Here is a 26039-nt window from a genome sequence, read left to right as displayed (position 1 = left end):
CTTTGTCTTCGCCTTTACTGAATTCCCTCTTGACTTCAAACCAACCCTCCAACCTGTCAAGGTCATTTTGAATTCTAATCCTCTCTTGCAAATGGTTTGCAACCTCTCCCAGCTTGGTGTCCACCTGCAAATTTTATAAGTCTGCTCTCATTATACAAAATTAATTAGTACTGGACCTAAGGCAGACCTCTCCAAGACCCCACTAAATATGACCTCCAAATCTGACCACAAATTAGGATTATAGACAATCAGGAATTCCAACATGCAAACGTAGTACAAAAGATTTCTGACCAATCATTCATCCTATTTATATTCTAAACCTTATTTTAAAAAATCAGACAGACACACACACACAAAGCCCAAACCAACTCTTCTGCAATCAGTGAGAGTTTTATTATAAGCTTGGGAACACGAGCTAGGGATGTTAAATATCGGTTAACTGAGTAATCAAGTAACCTCATGAATTCTTATCGGTTAGTCAGCTATTCCATAGTCCCCGGGGACAGAGGGAGGGGAGGAGCTGGCAGCCAGTATGCTCCTGGCCTCACTCCCAAGGAGCAGCATGAGGTGCCAGGTGAGAGCTGGTCCGTGAAGGGAGCCAGTTTAAAAGCTAGCTCCCCTCACAGACCAGCTATCTGCTGCCCCATGTTGTTGCCTCTGATACAGCAGCAGCAGCAGCGGAGGTTGGCAGTTGCCCCATCTAGGGGTTCTGAGCTCCCAGACCCAGCGTGAGCTGGAACTGAGCCAGGTGTCTGCCCACCCAGTGCCTAGTACATTTTAAATGCAGAGCCACAACAGGGGTAGGTCCTAGCCCCATCACATGCCACAACTGAGCCAGGCTGCCGGCCAGCCTTCTAAAAACTTTACTGGGGGGGTGGGGGGAAGGAGAGGGAATGTGTGTAGTATACAGCATTAACGTATAAGTCTTTTCTTGTGGGATAATCAGTTAATCAACTATACTACTACATCCCTAGTAGGAGCAAGCTCATCAAGAGAGACTTATAAAATATTTATCTCTGTATAAATTCACTAATATGCTTCATTAAAGTACATGGCAGTGCTTCTACTTAATTCCCCAAAACTTAAAAAGTTAAAAACCCTTTGTCTTCAGCCAGATTCTTCACAATGCAATTTTTCACCATACCTGCATGCCTTGTTAGTAATAAAACTTAATACAAGATAGCTAATATAAAATATTAAGGGGTAAAATTCTGGCCCTGCAAAAGTAAATAGGAATTTTGCCATTGACATTTAAGGGGCTTGATTTTTTCCGTGTGTGTTTATTTTGTTAAGACAGCAACTACGAAAAATAAGCATCAGGCCCATTTTATTTATTTTTTAAACAGATTTTCCATTCAATAAAGCTTGGCTTGTGAACACTTGCCATTGTGGAACATTTGTTTGTCTTTTCCAATGAATACGAGTTAAGATAACAATAATTGTGATTTACTTATATAACCATTAATATATTAACAAGTGATTGGTTAATGATGCCCTGCAGAAAGACTGGGTTGTTCAGATTTCTGCTAACCTTTCTTAACAGTATGAGTGATATCATGTTTTAATGCCACCCTTAAAGCTATTTGACCTGAAAATGGTATTCTGGAAATTAGGACAAAGAACAACTGGTGACTTGGCTACAGACTTATAAAGTTGTAGCTGTTTTTAAGAGTAAAAACAAATAATGGCCCATTTCCAGTGCAGTTATAGCCAGAAAAGTAACTTCAAAATAACATTATGGGATGCCACATGTATTCTCTAGCTAGACTGCTACATCAAAATTTGTATAAATCAGGAGATAACTTTTCTGACTACCAGTCCCACATATTCAACCTAGGATCTGAAAATGAAACTAGTTTCTATTTTTTTCAACATCAGCAGTAATAGAAGATTTTTTGTTCTAAATGTAGCTGATAATATTATTAATAATAATACTGAGCACTTATATGAAATCCAAGTTACTCTTCCCTGATTGTATTTGTTCTGCTGGGATAATAGTATTAAAACTAGTTGTATCTGTAAAATGAAATCAGCCTCAAATCATTGGATATGTTGATTAATCAGAAGGATCTATTTCAATTGTCATTTTTCTAAGTTTAAATAAATATTAATTTATAAAATGAGAACTTGGTTTATGACAATACTGTGCAGCAATAACAGGAATACAGGCAGTCCCCGACTTACGCGGATCCGACTTATGTCGGATCCGCACTTACGAACGGGGCTTTCTCGCCCTGGAGGTCGAGGTGGCGGATTGCTACCTGCGAGCTCCGGGGCGAGAAAGCCCCATTCGTAAGCTGCCCCGGTGCCCCTGGTCTGCTGGAGACCGCCAGAGCAAAGCCTCAGAAGCGCGGGAACCCGCCGCGGCTGCGGCTTCAGTCCCGGTGCCCGTGGTCTGCTGGGGACCGTCCCCAGCAGACCACAGGCACCGGGACTGAAGCCGCAGCAGTGGTGGGGTCCCGCGCCTCTGAGACTTTGCCAGAGCAAAGCCTCAGAGGCGCGGCACCCCACTGCCGCTGCGGCTCTGCTCCCCGTGTCCCTGGTCTGCTGGGGGGGGGCGCAGCTAGTGTGGCCCCCCCCAGCAGACCAGGCTTTTGTTTTGGACCCTGGGGCAGAGCAGCTGGGGCGCTGCCGATTGGTCCTGCAGTGCCGCTCTGGGCACTACTGGACCAACCCGGCAGCACCCAGCTGCTCTGCCCCAGGTCCTGATTCAGCCGCTGCTGGTCAGTTTCAGCAGTGGCTGAATCAGGACGCCTGGGGCAGAGCAGCTGGGGTGCTGCTGGGTTGGTCCAGTAGCGCCGAGGAGCGAGGAGCGGTGCTACTGGAGCAACCCAGCAGCACCCCAGCTGCTCTGCCCCAGGCATCCCCAAGTCAGCCGCTGCTGAAACTGACCAGCGCTGACTACAGGAAGCCCGAGGCAGAGTTGCTCTGCCCCAGGCTTCCTGGAATCAGCCGCTGATCAGTTTCAGCAGCAGCTGACTTGGGGACGCTTGGGGTTCTTAAGTTGAATCTGTATGTAAGTCAGAACTGGCGGTCAGTTGCAGCAGCGGCTGAATCTGGACGCCAGTTCCGACTTGCATACAGATTCAACTTAAGAACAAACCTACAGTCCCTATCTTGTACGTAACCCGGGGACTGCTTGTATGTATTTAAATTAAGAAAGATATCACAATAGAATTTCACCACTGTAAAAGCATACCAATCTGGGTGAAAGGTATACTCAATGATTCTGTCAACTGATTTTTTTATTGAAACTTCATTTATTGAATCATACTCATATCTGGTTGCTCTACTGCTTTGAATTTATATTGATTAACTCCTTACCTGCTGATCCTTTGTTTATGTTGCAGTGAACCAGTACCAACCTCCGTACCTCAATCTGATGTGTACAGGATGTTGTATGACAATCAGGAAGGATCCAGTCAACCACGTCAGTCTGGTTCATTTAAGGTACTCCAGGATTTAGTCTCCGAGGATTCTGGTTAGTGGCAATTTACTGGATATATCTGTTCACAGCACTTTTTATTTTTTACATGTGTGGAAAAAGGAAAACCTGAAAAGAAGATATACAGGAATCATAGCTTTAAAATTCAACCTCACATTTTATCTGTGTACTCCTTTTAACAGGTGCTATGACAATTAACAAGTCTTAAGAGTTCCATTTATCAAACACATTTTTCAGATTCTGTCAGGTTTTTTAAGTCTGTTAATGTACAAAGATGTTTTGACTGAGATATAAAAACCTTACATGAGAAAATGTTGGGGGGAGGTGGAAAAAATACCCCTGACATGGGGAAAGAAAATTTGCCATCTTTCTAAACCAGTAAAAGAATGGGGAAGATTTCTAAGCTCTTTCCTCAATTAAGATTCTTCTCATATACCCACACACACTTCTAAATAAAAAACAAAATGTTAGAAAATTGGTAGAAGAGAAGAATACAGTTTGCATGTTTATGTATAAAGTCATAATAAATTGTTTAGATTTTGATATGACTTTTTAATATTGCATCATCACATTATTCATATTGTGTCAATCTTTCAGAATGCATTTGAAGGTTAACTGTATAGCTGAGAATTTATTTTTTCATTAGCTGACGTTAACAAAGAACAGCACTCAGTGTCAATCTTGCTCCCACTGAAGTTAATGAGAATATTCCCACTGACTTTAATGATGCAGGGTTTGGCTCCTCAAAAAAAAAAAAAAAAGCCTCAAAGGAAATGTAAGTTCTTTGGCTTATATAGAGAAACTCTAACATTACTGAATAAAAGCACAAGCTTATAAATAATGCCTTCCTTTTTTTGTGATATTGTGAAAATTGCAGATTCTGCAATATTAGGCTTCCACGGCAATTTTGACAGTATGGAGCCCCTACTCTCAACCCAGATAGCCAACTGCAGAAAATTACGGAAAAATAATAATGGATTATATTTACCATAAATAATAAATGTACTATGGTTTGTTTGCAACTTGGCCACAATTTTTTGACAAATACACTGTAATTCAACTAGACCTTATTTATAAATGCTTCTGTATTATACTAAATAATGGAGAATGTTCTGTTTTTCAGATGGACGTCCAGTTGGTATGAGGAGTGTGAGAGCACCAGTAACAAAGACACCTTCTGGTGCAGGAAGTGTACAAAAAGTGCCATTGTGTGACAAATGTGGAAATGGCATTGTGTAAGTTGTTTCTTTTTAATTTTAATAAAATTATAGCTATACAGTAAATCTTAAAAAGGGATTAAAAATATAAAAAGCTATTCTAAAGTATTTTCTGTTTGTAATTTTAGAAAAAATATTACAGGTGAACTGAAATACTTAAAATATAAACTGTTCAAATTCCAAAATCATTAACATCATGTGAAATATTTTATGCACATTCAGTTCACTTTTCACATTTAAGTTTTTTCACTTTTCAAACTTCTTGGTATCTCTTGCCCCACTCAGTCATTAACAGGTGTATACTGAAAAGAGCAATATAGATTGTACTGTTTCAGGCTGGGATTTTCATAGCTGCCTAATGGAGTAAGGTTCCCAATCAATGGGAGTTCTGACTAGGGTTGCCAGGTGTCCGGTATTGTACTGGACAGTCCGGTATTTGCGCGCTCTATCCGGTAAAAAAAAATCAGAAAATACCGGACATGTGCAATGTCTGGTATTTTCTGATTTTTCCGTCTGCACACTGGACAGAAGCCTAGCGTGGGTGGGGGAGCGGCTGGGAGTCCTGGCTGGGAGGCGGGGCCACAATTGCTGCTGGGAGCCCTTAATTGGTTGAGTGTGAGGATGAGGAGGGGTAGCCTCCTCCTTGCTCGTGCATCGCCGGGAGCCTGCGCGGGACAGGCAGCAAGTGCCCAGGTCAGTCCTGCTCCCCGCTGTCCGACTTGCCCCCCCACTTCCCAGCCAGCTGGCCAGTTCTCCCCCACTTCCCCTCCTGATCTTCCCCAGCCAGCCCCCTCCCCACCCCCACCCGCCCAGCTCTGCTTCCCACCGGCCCATTCCTCTTCCTTGTCTCACCCGGCCAGTGCCGCTGCACCTCCCCCCCACTGCACCTCCCCCGACAGCTGTGCTTCCCGCTCCCCCTTCCTCCTGACCAGTGCACTGCACCTCCCTCCCCCCCACCAGCTCTGCTTCCGGCCCCCCCTTACTTCCAGCCAGCCCCGCCCCCTTCCAGCCGGTCCCCCCTTCCCCGATATCCCACAGCCAGCCCCATTCCACCCGACCTCCCCACCCCGATGACCAGCCCTGCTTCCCGTTGGTCCCTTCATCTCCCCCGGCCAGCCCCGTTGCCCCATCCCCCCCCCCATTAGCTGTTTCCAGGGCTCCCCCCCTCTTCTCAGCCAGCACCGCTCCATTCCTGGCTGTCCCCCCATGAAGTGTGTTCGGGGTTTTTTTTTTTTTTTTGGTTTGTTTTTTTTAATGATTACCTGGTAACCGCTAGCAGTGATCCGGGTTCTCAGAGGTTGTGTGTGTGTGTGGGGGGGGGTTGTTTTGGTTTTTTTTCCTCAACAACTTTGCCCCCCCCCCTTTTTTTCCCTTCAACAAAATTTTTCCCAGTGGTTTTTTTTGGGGGGGGGGGGGGGGGGGGGGGGAATCGGTATTTTTCTTTCAGCCATCTGGCAACCCTAGTTCTGACTCCTTCTGGCTCCTTTGAAATTCTCGGCAGATCTCAGTGGTATCAGTAATTCCAGAGAGGAATATAGAGAATCCTAAACTCTGGTCTTGGAGACCAAGACAGAGGAACTTTTGTTTTCTAAGTACTTCTTACGACCTTGTTGTTGGGCTGCATTTTACCCTCTATGTGATAACTGAATGAGGCAGCATTCTTTGAAAAGCTTATCTTCCAGTTGGCATTTTATATTTACTCAAGAAAATATAAAATTGAGATTTCCATATGGCATTTTATATTTACTCAAGAAAAAGACTGATCAGAATCAACTTCCAGCTTTAAAATATTTTCCGCAGAACCTGCATATAACTCTGCAGGCACTATTAAAAAACCTCTCAGAGAAACAGTATTTATTTTGTGTGTCATGTTGCAATGCATTTCTGTTCTACTTTAACCTCATTTTCCTCTATTAATCTCTTTTTCTCTTTTTTATTTTCATTGACAGTGGTACAGTGGTGAAGGCTCGTGATAAGTACCGGCACCCAGAATGCTTTGTGTGCTCTGACTGCAATACCAACCTCAAACAAAAGGGCTACTTTTTTGTGGAGGGACAATTATACTGTGAAACTCATGCACGAGCCCGCATGAGGCCACCAGAAGGATATGAAGCAGTTACTGTTTATCCAAAGTGCTAGTCCTATACTAACAGACACACAGACATGCATGCTCGCCAAGATGTTAGCAGCTTAAAGCAGCAATACAACTGGTTGTACTGCCTTAATCCACAGTAGCAGCTTTTAAACATTTTCTTTTGGGGGCGGAAGTGACACAGCAGTGTCATTAACCAGCAATAACATATTTACCAGTAACATTTTGCAAAGTAATTCTCTTTGAAGCTGTCAGTATAATTTAATTAAATAAGACAATTAACATTTTGTATGGCATATTATACTGGATAAAATAATTTGAAAGAGTTGAATGCTTGCATAGCAAATACAATACATAGAATTGTGAAATTAAGGTATTTTTGTTTAGAACTTGTTTCAACATAAACTACATTTTTGCACAAAATCTTAGTAACTATGAGTGATTCTGAGATGGTCTGAGCACCAGCAACTCCCACTACTCAATCCCTCAAAGAGTAAAAAAACCCAGGAATTTTACACATATACTACCAAACTGCAGTTATCTATGTCTGCTTCAGCCATAAAATCATTAAACTATTGTTACTGTGTTACACAATAATAGGTTTTGTTTTCCTTGCTTTGATATTTGAGAGTCTATTTACACTTCCTGGTACAACTAATGTAACAAAAAAAACTGATGTTATTTTTATATAATAAAAACATCAAGCACAATGATGCTTACTTAAAGTGGAGTAGAATCAATGTCCCATATTATTTCAGTGAACTGCAAAGTACAAACTACAATGAGAATGAATCCTGCTTCACTTACTATGAAATTTTAGTGGAGGACGTGTGAACACAAACAGCAAAAATGGACAGGCATGATCATAATGAAATTAGCTTTGGTAAATTTAAAACTTTGGTAGCATTTATAATTACTGTGAATTAAAATATACCAATAAAACATCCTATACTAAACACTTGGTGAATGTCAAAGAAAATGTTCATCCTGAGTATTTTCTGAAATCCACTAAGAACCAAATTTTCAAATAGGTGCATGTCTATTTATGAATGCACTTTTGCTCATGCCAGATTTAGTCTTGCATTTCTTCCAATGTGCATGGCAAGTCTGAATCTTGTGTGCCTTCACTGGTATGTATAGGTAAACACCTCTACTCATGTGCTTCTGAAAAACTGTGTGCCTCCAACAGGTATTTATACAAGTCCATGAACACTTATATGCACACCTATGTGAAAAATTGAGTCTTACTGTTTACCATATCAAAACCATAGTAAATTGTTTATGATTATATTTAAAAGTAGGCTGTACAAATTTAACTCCCATAACAAGCATGCAAATCTAGCAGACATGAAAAACTGACTACAGAAAGCCCCTAAGTATTTTCCCATTTTATCATAGCAGCTTAAAACACGCAGAACACTGACTCAAACTAACATTATGCGTATGTTTTACACCAGTGGTCCCCAACCTTTCGAGGTTGTCGGGCGCCAGGGGGCGTGGCCGTTCGCCCGCCGGGCGCCAGGGGGCGGGGACACTTGCGCCCCCCCCCATAGCCGCATGCCCGGGGGCGGCCTCCCCCCCCATAGCTGCATGCCCGGGGCCGGCGCTCCCCCCGCCAAGCGCCACGCGCCCGGGGCCGGCGCTCCCCCCGCCAAGCGCCGCGCGCCCGGGGCCGGCGCTCCCCCCGCCAAGCGCCGCGCGCCCGGGGCTGGCGCTCCCCCCGCCATGCGCCGCGTGCCTGGGGCCGGCGCTCCCCCCGCCATGCGCCCGGTGCCAGGCCAGCCCCGAGCACCTGGCGGCGCATGGAAATGCCCCTGCGGGCGCCATGGCGCCCGCGGGCACCGTGTTGGGGGCCACGGTTTTACACAGATACTAGAAAAGCCCACTGAAGTTTGCATCTTGAAATCTGAAACCTAATGCCTATGTATTTCAACAATTTGCAAGGTGCCTTAATGTACTATTTCAAAATTTAAATATATTTATAAAATGTGTGCATGTCACCAGATATTAAATATAATAAGAATGTACATACACACAAACGGTACACAATATGTCTTTTTAAATAAAGATGGTACCTTACTTAACTTTCAGACATCAAATATAATTACTTTTCCAAGCATCAGGAAGATTATATGCACTATTATATCCATTGATGAAATTCTCTGAAGTAAATCCACATTTTCTTTTGAAAGTGGGAAGGCAAGCAATGTATATAACTCTGAGAACCTTTAAATGTAATCTATGTTTTCAAATTAATGTTTGTTTTGTTCATTTCTTTATTACTAAAAACTGAAGAGAGAAATAAATCTATACAGTATAATGTTTGCCTTTGGTATGAAATGAGAGAAAGCATGCACTTCTCTCACTGGGGTATCAGAAGCATGGCATTTTCAACACTACAGCAGAGTTCACTTTAGGGATGTAAAATCCCATATAATCAGGTTAACCTACTAAGTGGGATCCTGGGGGGAACTGCTCCAGCCCCATGCTGGGGCAGGCTGCCTGCTGCCAGCTCCCACCCCCATGCTGTGGTTGGGGCTGCTGACAGCCTCTGCCAGAGCAGCTCCTGTTTTTTTTAAAGGGGTACTTTATAAAGAAAGGTTGAGAAACACCGAACTAGACGATTAACCAATAAGCGTAGGCTTATTGCATTCCCCCCACCCCGCTCCTTGCTGCCTCTGTATCAGAGGCAGCACAGGGAAGGGGGGAGCAGGATCTGGTGCGGAGGGAAGCTGGCTTAAAAGCCGGTTCCCCCCAGCACGGGCTCCACAGTGCCGTCTGCCCCTCCCCCTCCATGCTGCTTCCTCTGTCAGAGGCAGTAGTGGGGGGGGGGAGCAGGGTAGGCTGCCACAAAGCAGCCTCTGCCCATGGCAGGCTGTGGCTCGCAGTGGACAGAGGCTGCTTTGCAGCAGCAGCCCCTATCCGTGGGTGGTCCAAGCTTCCCACAGACAGAGGCTGCTCCACATCCCGCAGAGCAGCTTCTGTCTGCAGCGAGCTTGGACCAGCCAAGACAGAGGCTGGTTCCCAGCAGCAGCCCTTGTCCAAGGGGAAATCTGGCTTCGCTGCAGCCTCCCCCTTACCCTCCCTTTCCTCCAACAGCCTCTGTCCACAGGGAGCAAGGACCTCCAGCAACAAGGGCTGCTGCCACCCCACTCAGCTGATACAGAGGCAGCAGTTTAGGGCACCAGGCAGACAGTCCACAAGGGAAGATGGTTTTCAAACTGCCTCCCTTTGCAGATCAGCTCCAGTCTGACACCCTGCACTGCTGCCTCTGATACAGGGCAGTAGTGCAGGGTGGCAAGGGGCTCCACAGGAGACTCCAGCCCCACCACTGGAGACTACAGAATAGTCAACTAACCGCTAAGAATTCATGTGGTTACTCAACTATTTTATTGCCCACTATCTAACATCCCTACTCTGAACACATCTATTAAATGTGCAGCGTAGTCCAAAAAATGAACAAAAAGATGTGAATCATTAAGGAACAGATAAGAAGACAGAAAATATCATATTGCCTCTATATAAATCCATGGTATACCCATATATTGAATACCGCATGCAGATTAGGGATGTGAAAGTGTAACCGTATATAGTTAACCAATGAGCCTGGGCTCATCGGTTAACCTTCACATTTACAAATTGGCTCCCTGCATGCACCAGCTCCCTGGGAGCCACTGCCCTCCTGCCTGCCCCTCCTCCTCTGTTGATACAGAGGCAACAGTGTGGAGAAAGGGAAGGCAGGAGCTGACTGCTCCCCTGCATGCAATCTCTGACATTTTCAGCAGTTACACAGTTACTTCATTAAATGCATTTTCACATCCCTAACGCATATATGGTTGCTCGGATTCAAAAAAGACATACTGAAATTGGAAAACATTCTAACAAGAGCAGCAAAAATTATTAGGCATATGGATAGACAAGTCCTATAAAAAGAGATGAATAAGATTGGAACTCTTCAGCTTGGAAAAGAGACAACTAAGGGAGGATATGATTAATGTCCATTAAATCATGACTGATGTGGAGAACTTAAATATGGAAGTGCTGTTTGTTCCTTCTTATATCACAAAAACTAGGGATTCCCAAATGAAATGAATAGGCAGCAGGTTTAAAACAAACAAAAGGATGTATTTTTTCAAACAACATGCAGTCAATATGCAGAACTCTTTGCCAGACAATATTGTAATGGTCAAGACTATAACAGCATCCAAAAGAAAATAGAAAAATTCACAGAGAATAAGTCCATCAATGAATATTAGCCAAGATGGGCAGGGATAGTGTCTGTCTGTCAGAAACAGGGAATGAGCAACAAGGGGTGGATCTCTTAACGATGACCTGTTCTGTTCATTCCCTCTAGGGCACATGGCATTGGCCATTGCTGTAAGACAGGATATAGGGCTAGACCAACTTTTGTATGGCTATTCTTATGTTTTGATGATATGGATAGTTATAGAAGAGGCTACCTAATGAAGTTATGGAATCCCAGTCATTGGAGGTTTTTATGAACATGTTAGACAAACACCCGTTAGAATTGTTTAGGCATTCTAAATCCCATCTCCGTATAAGAAGGATGTATTAGATGACCTTTTCAAGTCCCCTAATGCTCTACATCTCTGTGCTTGTTTCTAATGTTCTGTGTGATCTAGAGCAAGATTAGCTTTCAAATCTGTGGATTTCACATCTGTGGGTTTGTACACTGAGAAAAGAAAGCAAAATTAAACTTCCCATTACAGCTAAAATCCTCCATCTTTGCGGAGAGAAAGTGGGAACATGAGGATACATTTCAAAGCAGGCATCAGCAACTCACCTCTTCTTATCTTCCTAGACAGTTTTATACATAAAATTGGAAAAATCAGCAGGTTAGTAAATATGAAAGCTGTCAAGCTGAAAGAAAGGTGAAGAACGTGACTTAATGGCAAAACATTTTGGGTAAGTTCAGTGGCATTATTTCATGATGTGATGCTATTTTGAGACAATATCTGAGACCGCAAGTGACATTAACAAATCTGACAGATAATCTTATCTAACGGTGAGTATCACCATTCAATGTCAAAGACTTAACAGCAATGTAAACTAGAGTAAATACATATGGGAAGCTTTTAAACAAGGGTTTCCACTCCTAAATGAATTTCAGATACTAGATTAGAACATAGAAGGCAGGGGGTAAAAATTGGAGTTCTGTCCTGTAGTCTCTATATAGATATATTTAAATTTTAAATAGAAGTTACAGCAACACTCTCCAGAGCATCCCAATACCTACATTCTTTTTTCCTGTATGGTGTCAATGGTTCTAGGCGCATTTTCCTTACAAAATGTCTAACTCAAAAATGAAGACCTTTAAAAATGGTATGGCCAGTGATCATGGTAGCTTAATGCTACCATGCCACCGATGTCAACTATGCACAAATGCTTTTTTTAAAACTAAGAGCCCTGTACAGCTATAAGCATTTATTTTTGGATGGAGACTAAGATGCTAAGTATAGATTTCACATGTTTGTTATCTGGACTCTTCAGATGTTGATCAACAGGTGTAAAAAGTATTTTCCAACTACATTACTTTTACATAAACAGCGAAAGTATTTTGGGGCATATGAAACACTTAAAGATGCACCTTTCACAATGTACAAACTACAAATAGTATCAGAAATAAAAGCTATAACACGGCTTTAACACTTTTTGTCCAAAGACACGTCCCAGTCAGCTATTTAGGTTTCTTTCATGATATTAAGGCACACTATTTGAAATCTAAAACATCTCAACATAATCTGTTAAAAGACAAGTGATAGAAATGTAGCCGTGTTAGTCTGGTGTAGCTGAAACAAAATACAGGACTATGTAGCACTTTAAAGACTAACAAGATGATTTATTAGATTATGAGCTTTCGTGGGCCAGACCCACTTCCTCAGATCAAATAGTATAGAAAATTAGACACCACCCTCTACAGAAAACCCACTGACTCATACAGTTACCTACATGCTTCCAGCTCCCATCCAGCACACACCATACGATCCATCATCTATAGCCAAGCCCTTCGATACAACCGCATCTTCTCTAATCCCACTGACAGAGACCAGAAACTTCAGGATCTCTACCAAGCATTTATAAACCTCAACTACTCACCCGGAGAAATAAAAAAGCAAATTGAAAGAGCCAGATGAATACCTAGAAACCATCTACTTCAAGACAGACCCAAGAAAACCAACAACAGAACACCACTTGTCATCACCTACAGCCCCCAACTTAAACCTGTCCAACACATTATCAATAAACTACAGCCTATACTGGAACAGGATACTAAACTCCAAGAGGCTCTGGGAGACAGACCCATAGTCTCCTATAGACAACCACCTAACCCTCAAGATGATTCTTACCAACAACCACAGGACATACCACATTAATACCAACCCTGGTACCTTCCCTTGCAACAAACCCCGTTGCCAGCTTTGTCCACATATTCACTCTGCTGATACCATTATTGGACCTAACCAAGTGAGTTATAAGATCAAGAACACATATTCCTGCTCATCCAGAAATATAATTTATGCTATCATGTGCCTAAAGTGTCCATCTGCTTTGTACATTGGACAAACGTCTCAGACACTTCGGCAAAGGATCAATGCCCACAAAACAGATATTAGACAGGATCACAAAGAAAAAACAGTTTCTTGCCATTTCAACCAGAAAGGACACTGTCTCAACGACTTAATTACCTGCATCCTGCTTCAGAAGCCTTTTAAATCTGCACTTGAAAGGGAATCCTCTGAACTGTCATTCATGCTAAAATTCGACACTCTACGCGTGGGGCTCAACAAAGACTCTAGCTATCTTACCCATTACAAAGATAGCTTCCCCAATTATCACCTCTAATACCATTAGCTCACAGACATTTACCTTCCCCTCCTCCCCCCCTTCTGTTCTGAAATTTGATTTGTCCTTTTCATATGTGTTCATTTTTTTAAATTGTATCCTTTGGTATATATGGTTGTGACTATTTTCTTCCACTATTTGATCTGAGGAAGTGGGTCTGGCCCACGAAAGCTCATCATCTAATAAACCATCTTGTTAGTCTTTAAAGTGCTACATAGTCCTGTATTTTGTTTCTGTTAAAAGACACTACAACTTCATTACAGCTTCTTGTTAAATGTTTAGCTTGACATTCATATTTTTCTACATTAAAACATATTTTTCTCTCCCTTGTTAATCTGTGAAAAACACAGAGAGCGAGGGTACTGTGAGAGTGAGTGAGAGAGAGAAAATGTTTATTCGGGAGCCTGAATTAACCTTTTTTAAGACTCTTATAAGCAATCCAGCTGCCTACAAAAAACTTATATTAAATAAAGTACAGTGCGCAATGAAGAAGAGGGCTGAGACAGAGGAATCAAAGGCAAAAATAATGAAAAATGTATGATTGTCAACTTTTGTATGCCAAAACAGTCAAACCAAAAACCAAAAAGAAGTTTCTTCATTCATGACTGTGCAACAGAGAAACGCAATATAAAGCAACTAGGGATGTAAAATCCCATTTAATTGGTTAACTATAACGTTTAACCGGTTAACTAATTAAGGACGTAAGCAGGGGGGCCATTCCAGCCTAGATAGGTTGAAGCGCACACACTCACACCCCAGCTTGCCTGAGTGGTGATAGAGCAGTCCCCTGCCATAGTCCCTCACAGCAAGCAGCCCCTCTGACCACAGCAGGCAGGGAGCTAGCTGCTCCAGTCCTCACTGGAGAACCGGAACCAATAAGCCTCACCCTTATGGTGAGGCTTACTGATTAACCTGTTAATTATTCATATCCCTAAAAACAACACATTACAGTGCTACATGATGAGCCTACATTTGGTAGCAGGCCAGGGAAGGAGCCATTATTCCCTCAATTGTGCATGAGGGAAGAAATCAGGGGGGTCTGACCAGTGTAGTTGCAACTAGGGATGTAAAAATTTATTAAAAAATGTAACCATGTAACCACTAAAAATCACAACAGGGTGGATGGGAAACTGCTCCAGTCCCTACTGATTAACCTTTTACATCCCTAACTGTAACAGCACTGCAGGTGATTTATGATTCATGAAGATCTGGCACAATGTACTTCCCACTTGGAGCAAGAGGAAACTCCAGAGTTAGACTCTCAATCTCCCTTCCAGCCTGTTCCATGGGGCAGTGCGACAACCCACTCCTCTTTGCTGGAAGCCCACGGAAAAGCAATAATTCAACCCATATATATTTCAAGTCCTTTTGATTTAAGGGATATTTAGAACAGTAATTACACTTTTTTCATATTACCATCTGGTTTTCAGATCATGATATATTTTTAATATGAATGTAAACGTATGATTTTTTTCTGATACCTCACAATTTTAAAAAAATTAAATTCACATACAAGTGATAGAATTTCATTCTGCCTATAGTCTGAAGGAAAATATACACAACTGTATTTCACTAGCAAAATGACATTCAGCAAAAATCAAATGCTTGTTTCTGTGGATGAAGTTTCCTACAAGATAATGTATTACTGAACAGCAGATGTGCAGTAATGGGAAAGCAACAGAGAATGTTTGAGTTTTCAGAAGGAACTGTCTGTGCATGTGTATGTGTCTGGAAAGGTGAGAGGAGGATTTAGTCTCAATATCCTTGAAATCTTTGTAAGCCACAACTATACAGAAAGCTACTAAGCTATGTGTACTACTCTGCTAAGCTATGTATATTCCCCTGAAGTAGGGTTAGTCATTTTTATTTTAGCTAATAATACAAGATGGACCTCCTTAGGACCCCTCTCAGGATCCTGAACAACGGAGTTTGCTGGCTGCCAGGCTCCCTTCCAGGCCATCGGCCCCCCACTCCAGGGCTCCCCTTATAGCTGCTGACCCTGCTCCTGGCTCTGGCCACCAGGCTCCATTCCTGGCCCCAATCGGGCTCCCTGTGCCCAGGCTGCTGGACAGGCTCCACTGCCAACCAGTGGACAGGCTCCATTCCCAGCCCGGCTCTGCTTCTAACCACCACCACCCTAGCTCAGCTCCTGCCCACCAACGTGGCCCCCAATCACTGACCAACTCTGATCCTGACTACTGTTTCAGCCACCGTTCCACCTGCCACTTGCCCACCACACCAACTGTGCACCGGCCACTGGTCCAGATCTGCTCCTGGCTGTGCTCCAGGTCCTAACTGACACCTAGCCACTGGCTTCCCTCTGCTCCCAGATCCAGCCTTGACCAGGCCCCCAACTGCCAGACATTCTGCCCAGTCGGCCCCCACTCCCAGCCACAGGGATTCTGGCCGAGCAACATCCACGATCGTGACAGACCACAGATGGTGCCCAACAAGAGAGTCCAGGACCAGAGAGGTTAAACCTGTATTACAGAGCTCAAGCGCAACCTAGACCATACCTTGGAAGAGGTACCCATGCAAGTACTCTCTATAGGGTAGAAGCAACATACTATATACATCTCTTTTCAGTGAAAAAAAGAAAGCAGATCCTGAGAAGGAGATCATAAGACTGTGAAACTACATCTTCCTTTCTCCAAAAAGGTATGGGGTTGTAGAAGGACATGTAAAACATTTGTGAGTGCCAGAAGTTTGTACTACCATTTGATACTTGTGAGGTCAGGTATCATTAGTTGAGAGCTTAATAAAGAGACTGAGTCTATCTTGAGCTATTTGGTATTCCAGCCTTCTTCACAGATTATCCTACAGAGGTAGCTTAACGATAAGAAGAGCCCCAGGAAGGTATTAAATTGTACCAATTAACAGCCATTCAAACTTGTGCAACTAATACTTTTTCAGCACATATGCGTACGCTGTGTGAGGAAATCCTTAATAGCAAGAGACTTAGTCATTCATTTGAGCTCCTCAGCATAACCAAACACCATGAATTTTTAAAAATAATCACATTAACAGCTCAAAAACTGTACCTGCAATTGTAACAAAATAACCCTAATATTTACTACAGTTTGAACCTCCTAAATCCAGGACTCTCTGCTCCGGTAACATCCATGGTCCAGATAGACCATGGATGTTGTTGGACCAGAGAGCACTGATGGCAGGAGTGCAAGTCCGCTAGAGGTACAGCAAGTATGAGCCCCAGCCCGGGCCATCAGTAGCAGGGCCCAGAGAGCCCCAACTCCGGGGAGACCCAGCTTGGGCCAGCAACAGCCAGTGAGCTCCATCCCCAACAAGACCTGGCCAAATGGGGCAGCAGCAAATCCCATCCCTGGGAAGCTTCATCCAGCTGGGGCAGAAGCGGGGCCGCCAGCAACCAGCGAGCCTCATTCCTGCCCCCAGGAATCCCAGGCTGGGTGGAGCAGAAGCAGGTCCCACTGGTAAGCCCTGTCCCTGGGAAGACCCAGCAGGGTGGGACAGCAGTGGGGCCACTGGCAAGCCCCATCCACAGGAAGCCCTGGCCAGGCAGGGCAGAAATAGGGCTGGAGCCCAAGTCCAAGCCTTGCGGTGCCGGAGCACATTTCAAGTAGTTCCAGAATAGAGCCAGCCACAAGGAAGAGCAGCATGCTAGGAGGCTGGGGGCAGAGGGACCTTCCCTGATCCGCAAAATTCCCTCATTCGCAACAGGTTGGGTCACGAGGGTAGTACAGGTTAGATCTTTCTGGTCTGGCACCCTTGGAACCTGACTGGTCCCTGATGAGGGATTTTGCCAGACCAGGGGAAGTCATTTCAGGCCCCCTGCTGCTGGCCCCACCCCACCTTGCCATTCTACCGGGTTTCCCAGCTCCTCCCGATAGCCCAGTTGAGCTACCATTCCCCCCCCCGCAGCCAAGCTAAGCTGCATGACATTTCTCTCCCCCCCGCCCAGCTGAGCCACACACCAACTCCAAGCCCTACCACATGCCTGGCTTTCCAGTTCCCACCCCACCTCCCCAGCCCAACTGAGCCACCTCCCCCACAGCCCATGCACCTCCCTCCTCCCCCTGCATTGTACAGGGCTCCCTCACACGCCCTTTGCAGCACTCCAGGACTCTCTGATCCTGGAACATCCACAGTCCTTCTGGACCATGGATGTTGTCAGACTAGAGAGTTCCAGTTTATAGAGGTGCAGCCTGTAGAACAGTGGTCCCCAACCTTTAGAGGCTCCCAGATGCCCGGGGGCGGGGCCACTCACGCACCGGGTGCCCGGGGGCGGGGCCGCGCGTCCTGGGGCACGCCAGGGGCGGGGATACCCTTGCACCCGGCGCCAGCATGTGGCCCAGGGCCGGGGCCGCCCGAGCGCTTTGTGCCGTGGGCCCAGGGCCGGCGTCGCCACCCAAGCCGCGCGCCTGGGCACCGGTGTCGCGCGCCTGCATGTGCCCCAGGTTTGACGTAATTTGTTCTTTATAAATACATACTTTATTATCTTCTAGGTATTTGCAAATGGATTACTTAATTATTTGCTCATCATCTTTCCTGGTAGAAAATAGGGATGTAAGGATGTGTCTAGACTACAAGGTTTTTTTGAAAAAAGTAACCTTTTTTTAAAAAAAAAAAACTTTCCCTGCATCTAGACTGCCGCCGCATTCTTTTGAAATTAAATCGAAAGAATGCAGCGGTTTTTTAGACCGCAGTAAACCTCATTTTATGAGGAAGACCGGCTTTTTTCGAAAGTGCTCTTTTGAAAAAAGGCATTCTTGAATGCAAACGGAGATTTTTCAAAAGAGAGGATCCAGACTGCCTGGGTACTCTCTTTTGAAAAAGCGGCTTGTTTTTTTTTAAATAAGTAGTTGCAGTCTAGATGCCCTCTTTCAAAAGAGGCTTTTTCAAAATATTCTTTTCGGAAGAGAAAAAAGGCTTGTAGTCTAGACGTACCCAGAGTGTAGCCATTTAAATGGGTAACTGATAAGCATGAGTTTATTTGCCACATCCAACTCTTAGTCCAGCTTCTCAGGAGCCACTAACATCTGAGCTGCTGCCTCTGATACATAGTTAGCAGCATGGGGAAGCAGGCAGGAGCCAGTATGTGTGGGCATTTAAAAGCTGGCTCTGGGCACACACTGGCTACTGTGGAGCCACCTGCCATCCTATGTTGCTGCCTCTGTATCAACACACCAGATCCTAGGGAGCTAGTTCCTGCCCCACATATAACCACTGAAAATTTCAGTGCTTACACAGTTCATCCACTACACACATTTTAACATCCCTAGTACTGAAGCTGAGCCTACTGGTCTGTAATTCTTGGGTTGTCCTTATTTCCCTTTTTATAGATGGGTGCTATATTTGCCCTTTTCCAGTCATCTGGAATTTCTCCCAACTTCCAAGATTTTTCAAAGATAATTGCTAATGGCTCAGTTATCTCCTCAGGCAGTCCTTGATTATTCTAGGATGTATTTCGTCAGACCCTGGTGACTTGAAGACATCTAAATTTTGCTAAGTAATTTTTAACTTGTTCTTTTCCTATTTGAGATTCTGAACCTACCCTATTTTCACTTGCGTTCACTATGTTAGACAGCCAATTACTATCAATCTTCTTGGGGAAGAATGAAACAAAGAAGTCATTAAGCATCTCTGCCATTTCCACATTTTCTTTTGTTTTTCTTTCTTCATTTAGTAGTGAGCCTATGCTGTCCTTGGTCTTCCTCTTGTTTCTAATGTATTTGTAGACTGTTTTCTTGTTACTCTTGTAATATTTCTAGTTAATTTGATCTCGTTTTGTGCCTTGGCCTCTCTCATTTTGCCCCTATGTACTTGTTATTTGTTTATATTCATCCTTGCTAACTTGATCTAGTTTCCACTTTTTGTAGGACTTCTTTTTGATTTTTAAATTATTCAAGATCTCCTGAGTAAACCAGGGTGGTCTCCTGTCATTCTTTCTATTAGGGCTGTCAAGTGATTAAAAAAAATTCATCGCGATTAATCGCACAATTAAAAAATGTAATCTCAATTAATCACATGATTAATTGCATACATTTTCCCTTTGAAACACTACGATGGTGTTTCAAAGGGACAGTGCTACGGAAGCCCAGAATCAGCTGGGAACTCCAGCTGATCCCAGGCTCCTAATGCACTGCTCCTCTGAAGCGCCAGAACAGTGCTTCAAAGGGGTAGCGCAGCATTAACGCGTTAATCCTTCCCTGCGTTAATCACAGGCGATAACGCACATCAATTGACAGCCTTACTACCTATCTTTCCTATGCAGTGGAATAGTTTGCTCTTGTGCCCTTAATAATGTATCTTTGAAAGACTACCGTCTTCAATTGTTTTTCCTCTTAGAAGTGCTTCCCATGGGATCTTACCACCTCCTTGAATTTGCTAAAGTATGCCATCTTGAAACCCGTGTCTTTATTTTGCTGTTCTCCCTCCTACCACTCCTTAGAATCAATAACTCTGCCATTTCATGATCACTATCATCCAAGTTGCCTTCCACTTTCCCAGTTCTGAAGAATTTTATCTACTGCTGTTTCTTAAGGGTGAATTCAAAAGCTTAGTTTAAAAAACCCTTTAAACGATATAGCATGATGCAACTGACATTTTTAAACTCTTCTGCCCAGCATAACCTCACTAAAGTAAAAGGGATTTGTCTGAGCTTCCTTACATTGATGTAAATCAGTTGTATTTCCACTGAAGACAATGGAATGTTACTGGTGTTATTTGGGATGAGATTCAAATGAGGCCCAAAGTGGAGACCATGACTCTAAATATAAAACAAATATTTTAAAAAATTTTGAAAAATCAATTCTTTCTCTACTCAGTTGACAAAATCTGATTTGTTTCATCTGCATTAATGTTAAGATATATTCAGCTGCTGAAGGGAAACAATTAATTCTGAAATCTGGTTGTGTTCACAGGAAGCTACTGTGGTACATTTAGTATTTGGATAGGGACTTGATCTCAGTCATGAGGCCAAGAAAATTACAAACATTTATTTCTGGCTTCATAGGAGGTATCTAAGAGTAGGATTTACATTTTATTGTCGTTGTGTAATACTGCTGGCCTTTCTCCAGCCACTACTCTTCAGCTGTCGATCGACAGGTGTATGACAGGCTCACTGCATACTTCTGCATAAACACTAGAACTATTTGGAGAGTCTGAGAAACTTAAATATTATGGTTATTCAGTTCTTGAGAATCATAATCCTCATGGGATCTGGAGATTTTATCCTGTAGAGTGGAGAGCACTTTATATCTTTGTGACTGCATCGTTGCAGATCTTCCCTCGGTAATGATGTCCAACTTTCCCAGATTTTTTAATTTAATTTTTTTCAAATATAACCATTTGATGCCATGAACATATGTGCAAACTTTGTAAATGTAAATTATATAATAAAAAATCAGGCCACAGTATAAAAACTGAAAACTTCTCTAATATCTCAAAAAATGAAAGACAATTATCAGGCTCTCTCTTATGCATTCAGGCCATTTTCCTCCCCCCAGGAAAAGCTGAGGAATTACTTAACACAATTTTAAATTAGGACCCTCAAGATGAACAGACTCTACCACACATGTATGTATAGTAGTGGGCATAAAAAACTTTAGTGTCTCAGGTAAAACATGAGATGTGATATTAATATAGACATTTAAAATTGAATGTATGGGCTAATGTGTAAGATTTGAATACATCCACTATGGTAGGACTGCCTCGTGGTAGCATTTTGATTTGATCAACCTATTGCTGTTGTTTTATCAACAAAATTACAATATTTACATAATACTTGAAGATTTATTCAACGTTGCTCTAGTCCTAACTCAATTAATTTTTGTTTTTCTTCATTTAAATCATTGCTCTGGGATATGAAGGATTCAGTATGCAGCCCTCCCCAGGGAGAGAGGATTACCCCAGCCCTCTCTCACCACAGCAGTTTGGGATCAAGTGAAAAGCGTCTCTCCAAGGCCAATGCAGCTCAGGCAGGAACAGCGGGAAGAGTGGGGCATATCCCCCTGTTGGGGAAAGTCCAGGTTCATCTCCCTCCTGCACACTCCAACCAGAGTAAGAAATGTAGCAAACTATTCACTTTCCCTTCGCTCAATGTGTTCCTATTGTGGCACTACATTTAAAAATGCCAGACTAGCACATCATGTTTTTTAAAATATATAATTATACTTTGGTATAAGATGGCGTCATAGGTACACATCCATGTGTCCACATACTCTACAAATATATAAACCATATCCACATTATCCATATATATTTCTTATCTGGCAGTGCTCCAAGGTTCAATCATAAAACTATATTTCTCAACCAATCACCGGGCCTAACATCCCCAGGCCCACTATAAGGGATTTAACACAGTTGGCAAATAAAATCTATCAGTCGTATGAAAAATGTGCAGACTATAACTAAAGTTATATTATGAGTAATAGACAGGCCTTGTCAAAGCAAATGTCTCTCTGCAAATCAGTGTCTCTTCACTGGAACTGCTATTATTAATAAAAGCACATGAAGTATGTAAATACAGTAGACTTCCGATAATCCAGCACCTTTGGGACCTAGGTGGTGCCGGATTATCGGATATGCCGGAGTATCAGGAGGTACTCCAGAAGGGGGCTGTGATGAGTCTGCCGGGACCCGCACTGCATCCGGGGGGTGGGCGGGGAACGGCACAGCGAGGGGCGAACACTCCGCCATTTTGCAGGAAGGTGGGGGAAGCCCCACATTGCCGCCGAGAGTTTTCGGGAGTTTCCACCCTCCAGACTGCAGTAGTTATTGCTGAGCAGGGGGGTGAGGGACAGAGGTGTGGGCCCAACCTGGCAGCACCCCAACTGCTCTGCTCCGTCGCTTCCCCAAGTCCACCGCTCATCAGTTTCAGCAGCGGCAGCAGCGGACTTGAGGAAGCGGCGGAGCAGAACAGTTGGGGTGCTGCCGGCTTGGTCCTGCAGCACCGCCCCTCACATCCCCCCCTTCTCGGCGATAACTACGGCAGTCTGGGGGGTGGGGAGCCTGCTCCCCTCCTGGAAACTCTCGGCGGTGGCACAGCGCAGCCGGAACAGGGCAAGTTCGGGGACTTGGGAGAAGCCCCGCACAGCCGCGAGAGCTAAATCCCCGAACTTGCCCTGTTCTGGCTGCGCTGCACCGCCGCTGAGAATTTCCGGGAGGGGAGCGGGCTCCCCACCCCCCAGACTGCAGCAGAAGGGGGGGTTGGGGGCAGCGCTGAAGGACCAACCCGGCAGCACCCCAGCTGCTCTGCTCCACCACTTCCCCAAGTCCACCGCTCGTCAGTTTCAGCAGTGGCAGCAGCAGACTTGGGGAAGCAGCGGAGCAGAGCACCTAGGGTGCTGCCAGGTTGGTCCCGCACCGCTGCTCCTCACCCCCCTGCTCAGCAATAACTACTGCAGTCTGGAGGGTGGGGAGCCCGCTCCCCTCCCAAAAACTCTCAGCGGCAGTACGGGGCTTCCCCCACCTTCCAGCAAAATGGCGGAGGGTTCGCCCCTTGCTGTGCCGTTCCCCGCCCACCCTCCACCCCCCAGCCAGACGCAGTGTGGGTCCCAGCAGACCTGTCACAGGGGTATAATCCCCTTCCCCTCCTTTCCACTTCCCTTTCCCAGCCGCGAGCGCCCATGGGGCTCACAGCAGCTCCAATTGTCCAGCTGGCTGGAGCACTTCCGGATTCCAGTTGCTGCCAGACTATCGGGAGTGCTGGACCACTGGATGCCAGACAATTGGGGCTCGTCTACATTGGCCCCTTTTCCGGAAGGGGCATGGTAATTTTTGAGATCGTAATAGGGAAATCCGCGGGGGATTTAAATATCCCCCGCGGCATTTAAATAAAAATGTCTGCTGCTTTTTTCCGGCTTTTAGAAAAGCCGGAAAAGAGCGTCTACACTGGCCCCGATCCTCCGGAAAAAGGGCCCTTTTCCGGAGGATCTTATTCCTACTTCCTACTTTGAAGTAGGAATAAGATCCTCCGGAAAAGGGCCCTTTTTCCGGAGGATCGGGGCCAGTGTAGACGCTCTTTTCCGGCTTTTCTAAAAGCCGGAAAAAAGCGGCGGACATTTTTATTTAAATGCCGCGGGGGATATTTAAATCCCCCGCGGATTTCCCTATTACGATCTCAAAAATTACCATGCCCCTTCCGGAAAAGGGGCCAATGTAGACGTAGCCTTGGAGTTTTACTGTACATCCCATCTGGACAGTACATAGACACCCAGTTAAGTACATAATAAAATAGTTTAAAACAACAAAAGTGAAAGCATAACAATGGGTAGTCAATATTTTGGATTAAAGGACAAGGGGAGGTACCAAACGTCATTAATGTATAAAATAATATGTACAATGTGTATAATAAATTATTCATTTCTGTCTAGAAATATTGGAATACCTCAAATTAATTCTTTGGACGGCCTAGGGGGCAATGGTAAAATCCATACTATCAATTAAGCCGGGTCTATTGCCCCAGATATAAATACGTAGGGGCTCAAAGGCCATTTGGCTACCAACAACTATTAGTATACTTTGTTCAACAATAAACCTGACTCAGTTGCCTTTGTATCATATCCAAGTCTGTGGTCTTTGGGAGCTCCCGTAAAGTCTATTATGCTAGCTACCCGTGCAGAGCTGGCATGATATACTGAGGAAGCGTACAAAAACGCATGCAGCTGAACGTTTATCGTGACTGACGGAGCAGGAGACCTGTCAGGCTGCCACACCAGTGAATCCTGAATGTACTTTATCACTGTTTTGAACTACTACAGCTCAGGCCTGTAAGTAGTCCCAGAAAGGGGGAGGTGTGTCCCCAGACAGTCCCTTTCACCTGCCTGGTGATTCCATCTCTGTTCTGTTTGGATTTATGAGAAGCAAGCCCATTCTGGGCACATCCCATTTTCCTGGCACAACCTAATCCTTACCTTGCTTTAAGTTATCATAACAGGAAACTGCATACCACAATTGGTAGTTCTAGCTCCTACCCTTCAGGAAGAGTTCTTGAACAGACAGACATAGTCTCAGACAAACTCTCTAAAAATATAGTAAATCAAATTGTGACAGACATGTGCCATTAGGGCTGAAAACAGCAATGTGAACATTGTACCTCTGGCAGAGCCTCAGGCTAGAAACCTGAGCTCCGACCCATTTTAGACTTGACAGCCCAACCCACAGCATCCACACGGCTATTTCTAGCACACTAGTTTAAGCTCTGCTAGTGTACCTGTACTGCGAAACTCACTTCCAGCTGCAGTATAGACATACTGTTAGGCCCTGATCAGTGGGATGTAGATGCCTGAATGCCTTTGAGAATCCAAACCTTGGCCACTCTGTGCCTCATTTTCCCATTTGTAAAATGGGGACAGTAACATTTCCCTTTCTCACAGGGGTGTTGTAAGAATAAATACAATAAAGCTTGGGAGGCACACAGATATTATGGTAATGCGAGTCATACAAGAATGTTAAATGGGCAGACAGGGAAGTAAATCAAAGTTCAGATTAATTTAAAACTTATTTCTTTAAATAAAAATACAATGATGTTCTTAAAAAACATGCAGTACTAAAAATCAGTCTCAATGCTGGCCACTGCTAAAGACAAGCCTGCCTGCCGTAAAGGTGCAGCGAGGTAGGAGCATGGAGATAAACTGACCATAAATTACATGTATTTTTAATTTTCCAAGGCTTATTATCAAGCACACAGTGTGAAAAAATATACCTGTAAAGTACTGACAGCACACTTTCAAATGCCTGGCCAGAGGAAGGGGGAAGGCCATTACCAGAGACAATGGGACAAGAGAAAATCCTTCTGTATATACAAAGGAACAGCTTCATATGGGTATGGTCCATTTGATTGCAGTATTGTCAAAAATACTAGCTCTGGGGAATCTTTGCATTTTGCCTCCTGGCGGGGGCTGGGGTCTTTTGGGTTCCCAGACAAGCTGTGCTCTGCGCCACACCACGGGGCTGGCAGCTTGCTGGCTAGTAAGGAGAGCTGTGACCTGATTGCAGCAGCTGGGTCTGCAAGGAACGCCAAGCACCCAGCGAGGGGGGAGCTGGCAGTGGCGCGGCTGTGCTAAGTGGCTGAGGTTTCGGTCCAGGGAAGACTGCCAGGGGCTGGAGGGGGGCCCGCTTTTCAGGGCAGGGGATGTGCTTTGCACCAACGGGGCTCCGTGCAATACTGTCGGGTGTTCTCCGTGCAGGCTGCCCATCTGGCAGCGCGCACCCTGCCCCCGAGTGTCCCTGCACCGGCCCCCAGCATACAGGGCGCCACACAGTTACCTGCCTCTGCTCCACACGCGGTCGTTAACACTGCACAGCCCCAGCTCCTCCCCAGTCCCCCACGCGCCAGAGACCGAACGAGCTGCCTCCAGCTGGCCGGAAAAGCTCGCGCTGGGTTTGCTCCACAAGGGGGCGCCAGCCTCCCCGCAGCGGGTGGGGCTGGGCGGGTGGATCT

At 44.6% G+C, this 26039-nt stretch overlaps 1 protein-coding gene and 1 long non-coding RNA gene across 4 annotated transcripts in view; one reads left to right on the top strand and one right to left on the bottom strand.

Moving 5' to 3' along the window:
• The window catches only part of PDLIM3 (PDZ and LIM domain 3), a 34481-nt gene extending 26997 nt beyond the window's left edge, over window positions 1–7484 (top strand). For all 3 annotated transcript variants that reach the window (XM_006128461.4, XM_006128462.4, XM_006128460.4), the window contains 3 exons: window positions 3351–3481; window positions 4569–4680; window positions 6612–7484. In XM_006128461.4, the coding sequence (XP_006128523.1) occupies window positions 3351–3481; window positions 4569–4680; window positions 6612–6801 (433 nt within the window). In that variant the 3' untranslated portion in view covers window positions 6802–7484. The remainder of the gene's footprint in view (window positions 1–3350; window positions 3482–4568; window positions 4681–6611) is intronic.
• The window catches only part of LOC112546681 (uncharacterized), a 141124-nt gene extending 115116 nt beyond the window's left edge, over window positions 1–26008 (bottom strand). Inside the window, exons 1-2 of the long non-coding RNA XR_012904275.1 lie at window positions 25865–26008; window positions 3325–3553 (exon numbers count right to left, since the gene is read on the bottom strand). This is a non-coding gene — a long non-coding RNA (uncharacterized LOC112546681). The remainder of the gene's footprint in view (window positions 1–3324; window positions 3554–25864) is intronic.
• Window positions 26009–26039: the final 31 nt, after the last annotated feature.

This window comes from Pelodiscus sinensis, chromosome 5 (genome assembly GCF_049634645.1).
Source record: "Pelodiscus sinensis isolate JC-2024 chromosome 5, ASM4963464v1, whole genome shotgun sequence".
In the NCBI taxonomy this organism is placed as follows: Eukaryota; Metazoa; Chordata; order Testudines; family Trionychidae; genus Pelodiscus; species Pelodiscus sinensis.
Note: the sequence above shows the minus strand (reverse complement) of the source record. Positions and strands in the feature narration are given on the sequence as shown.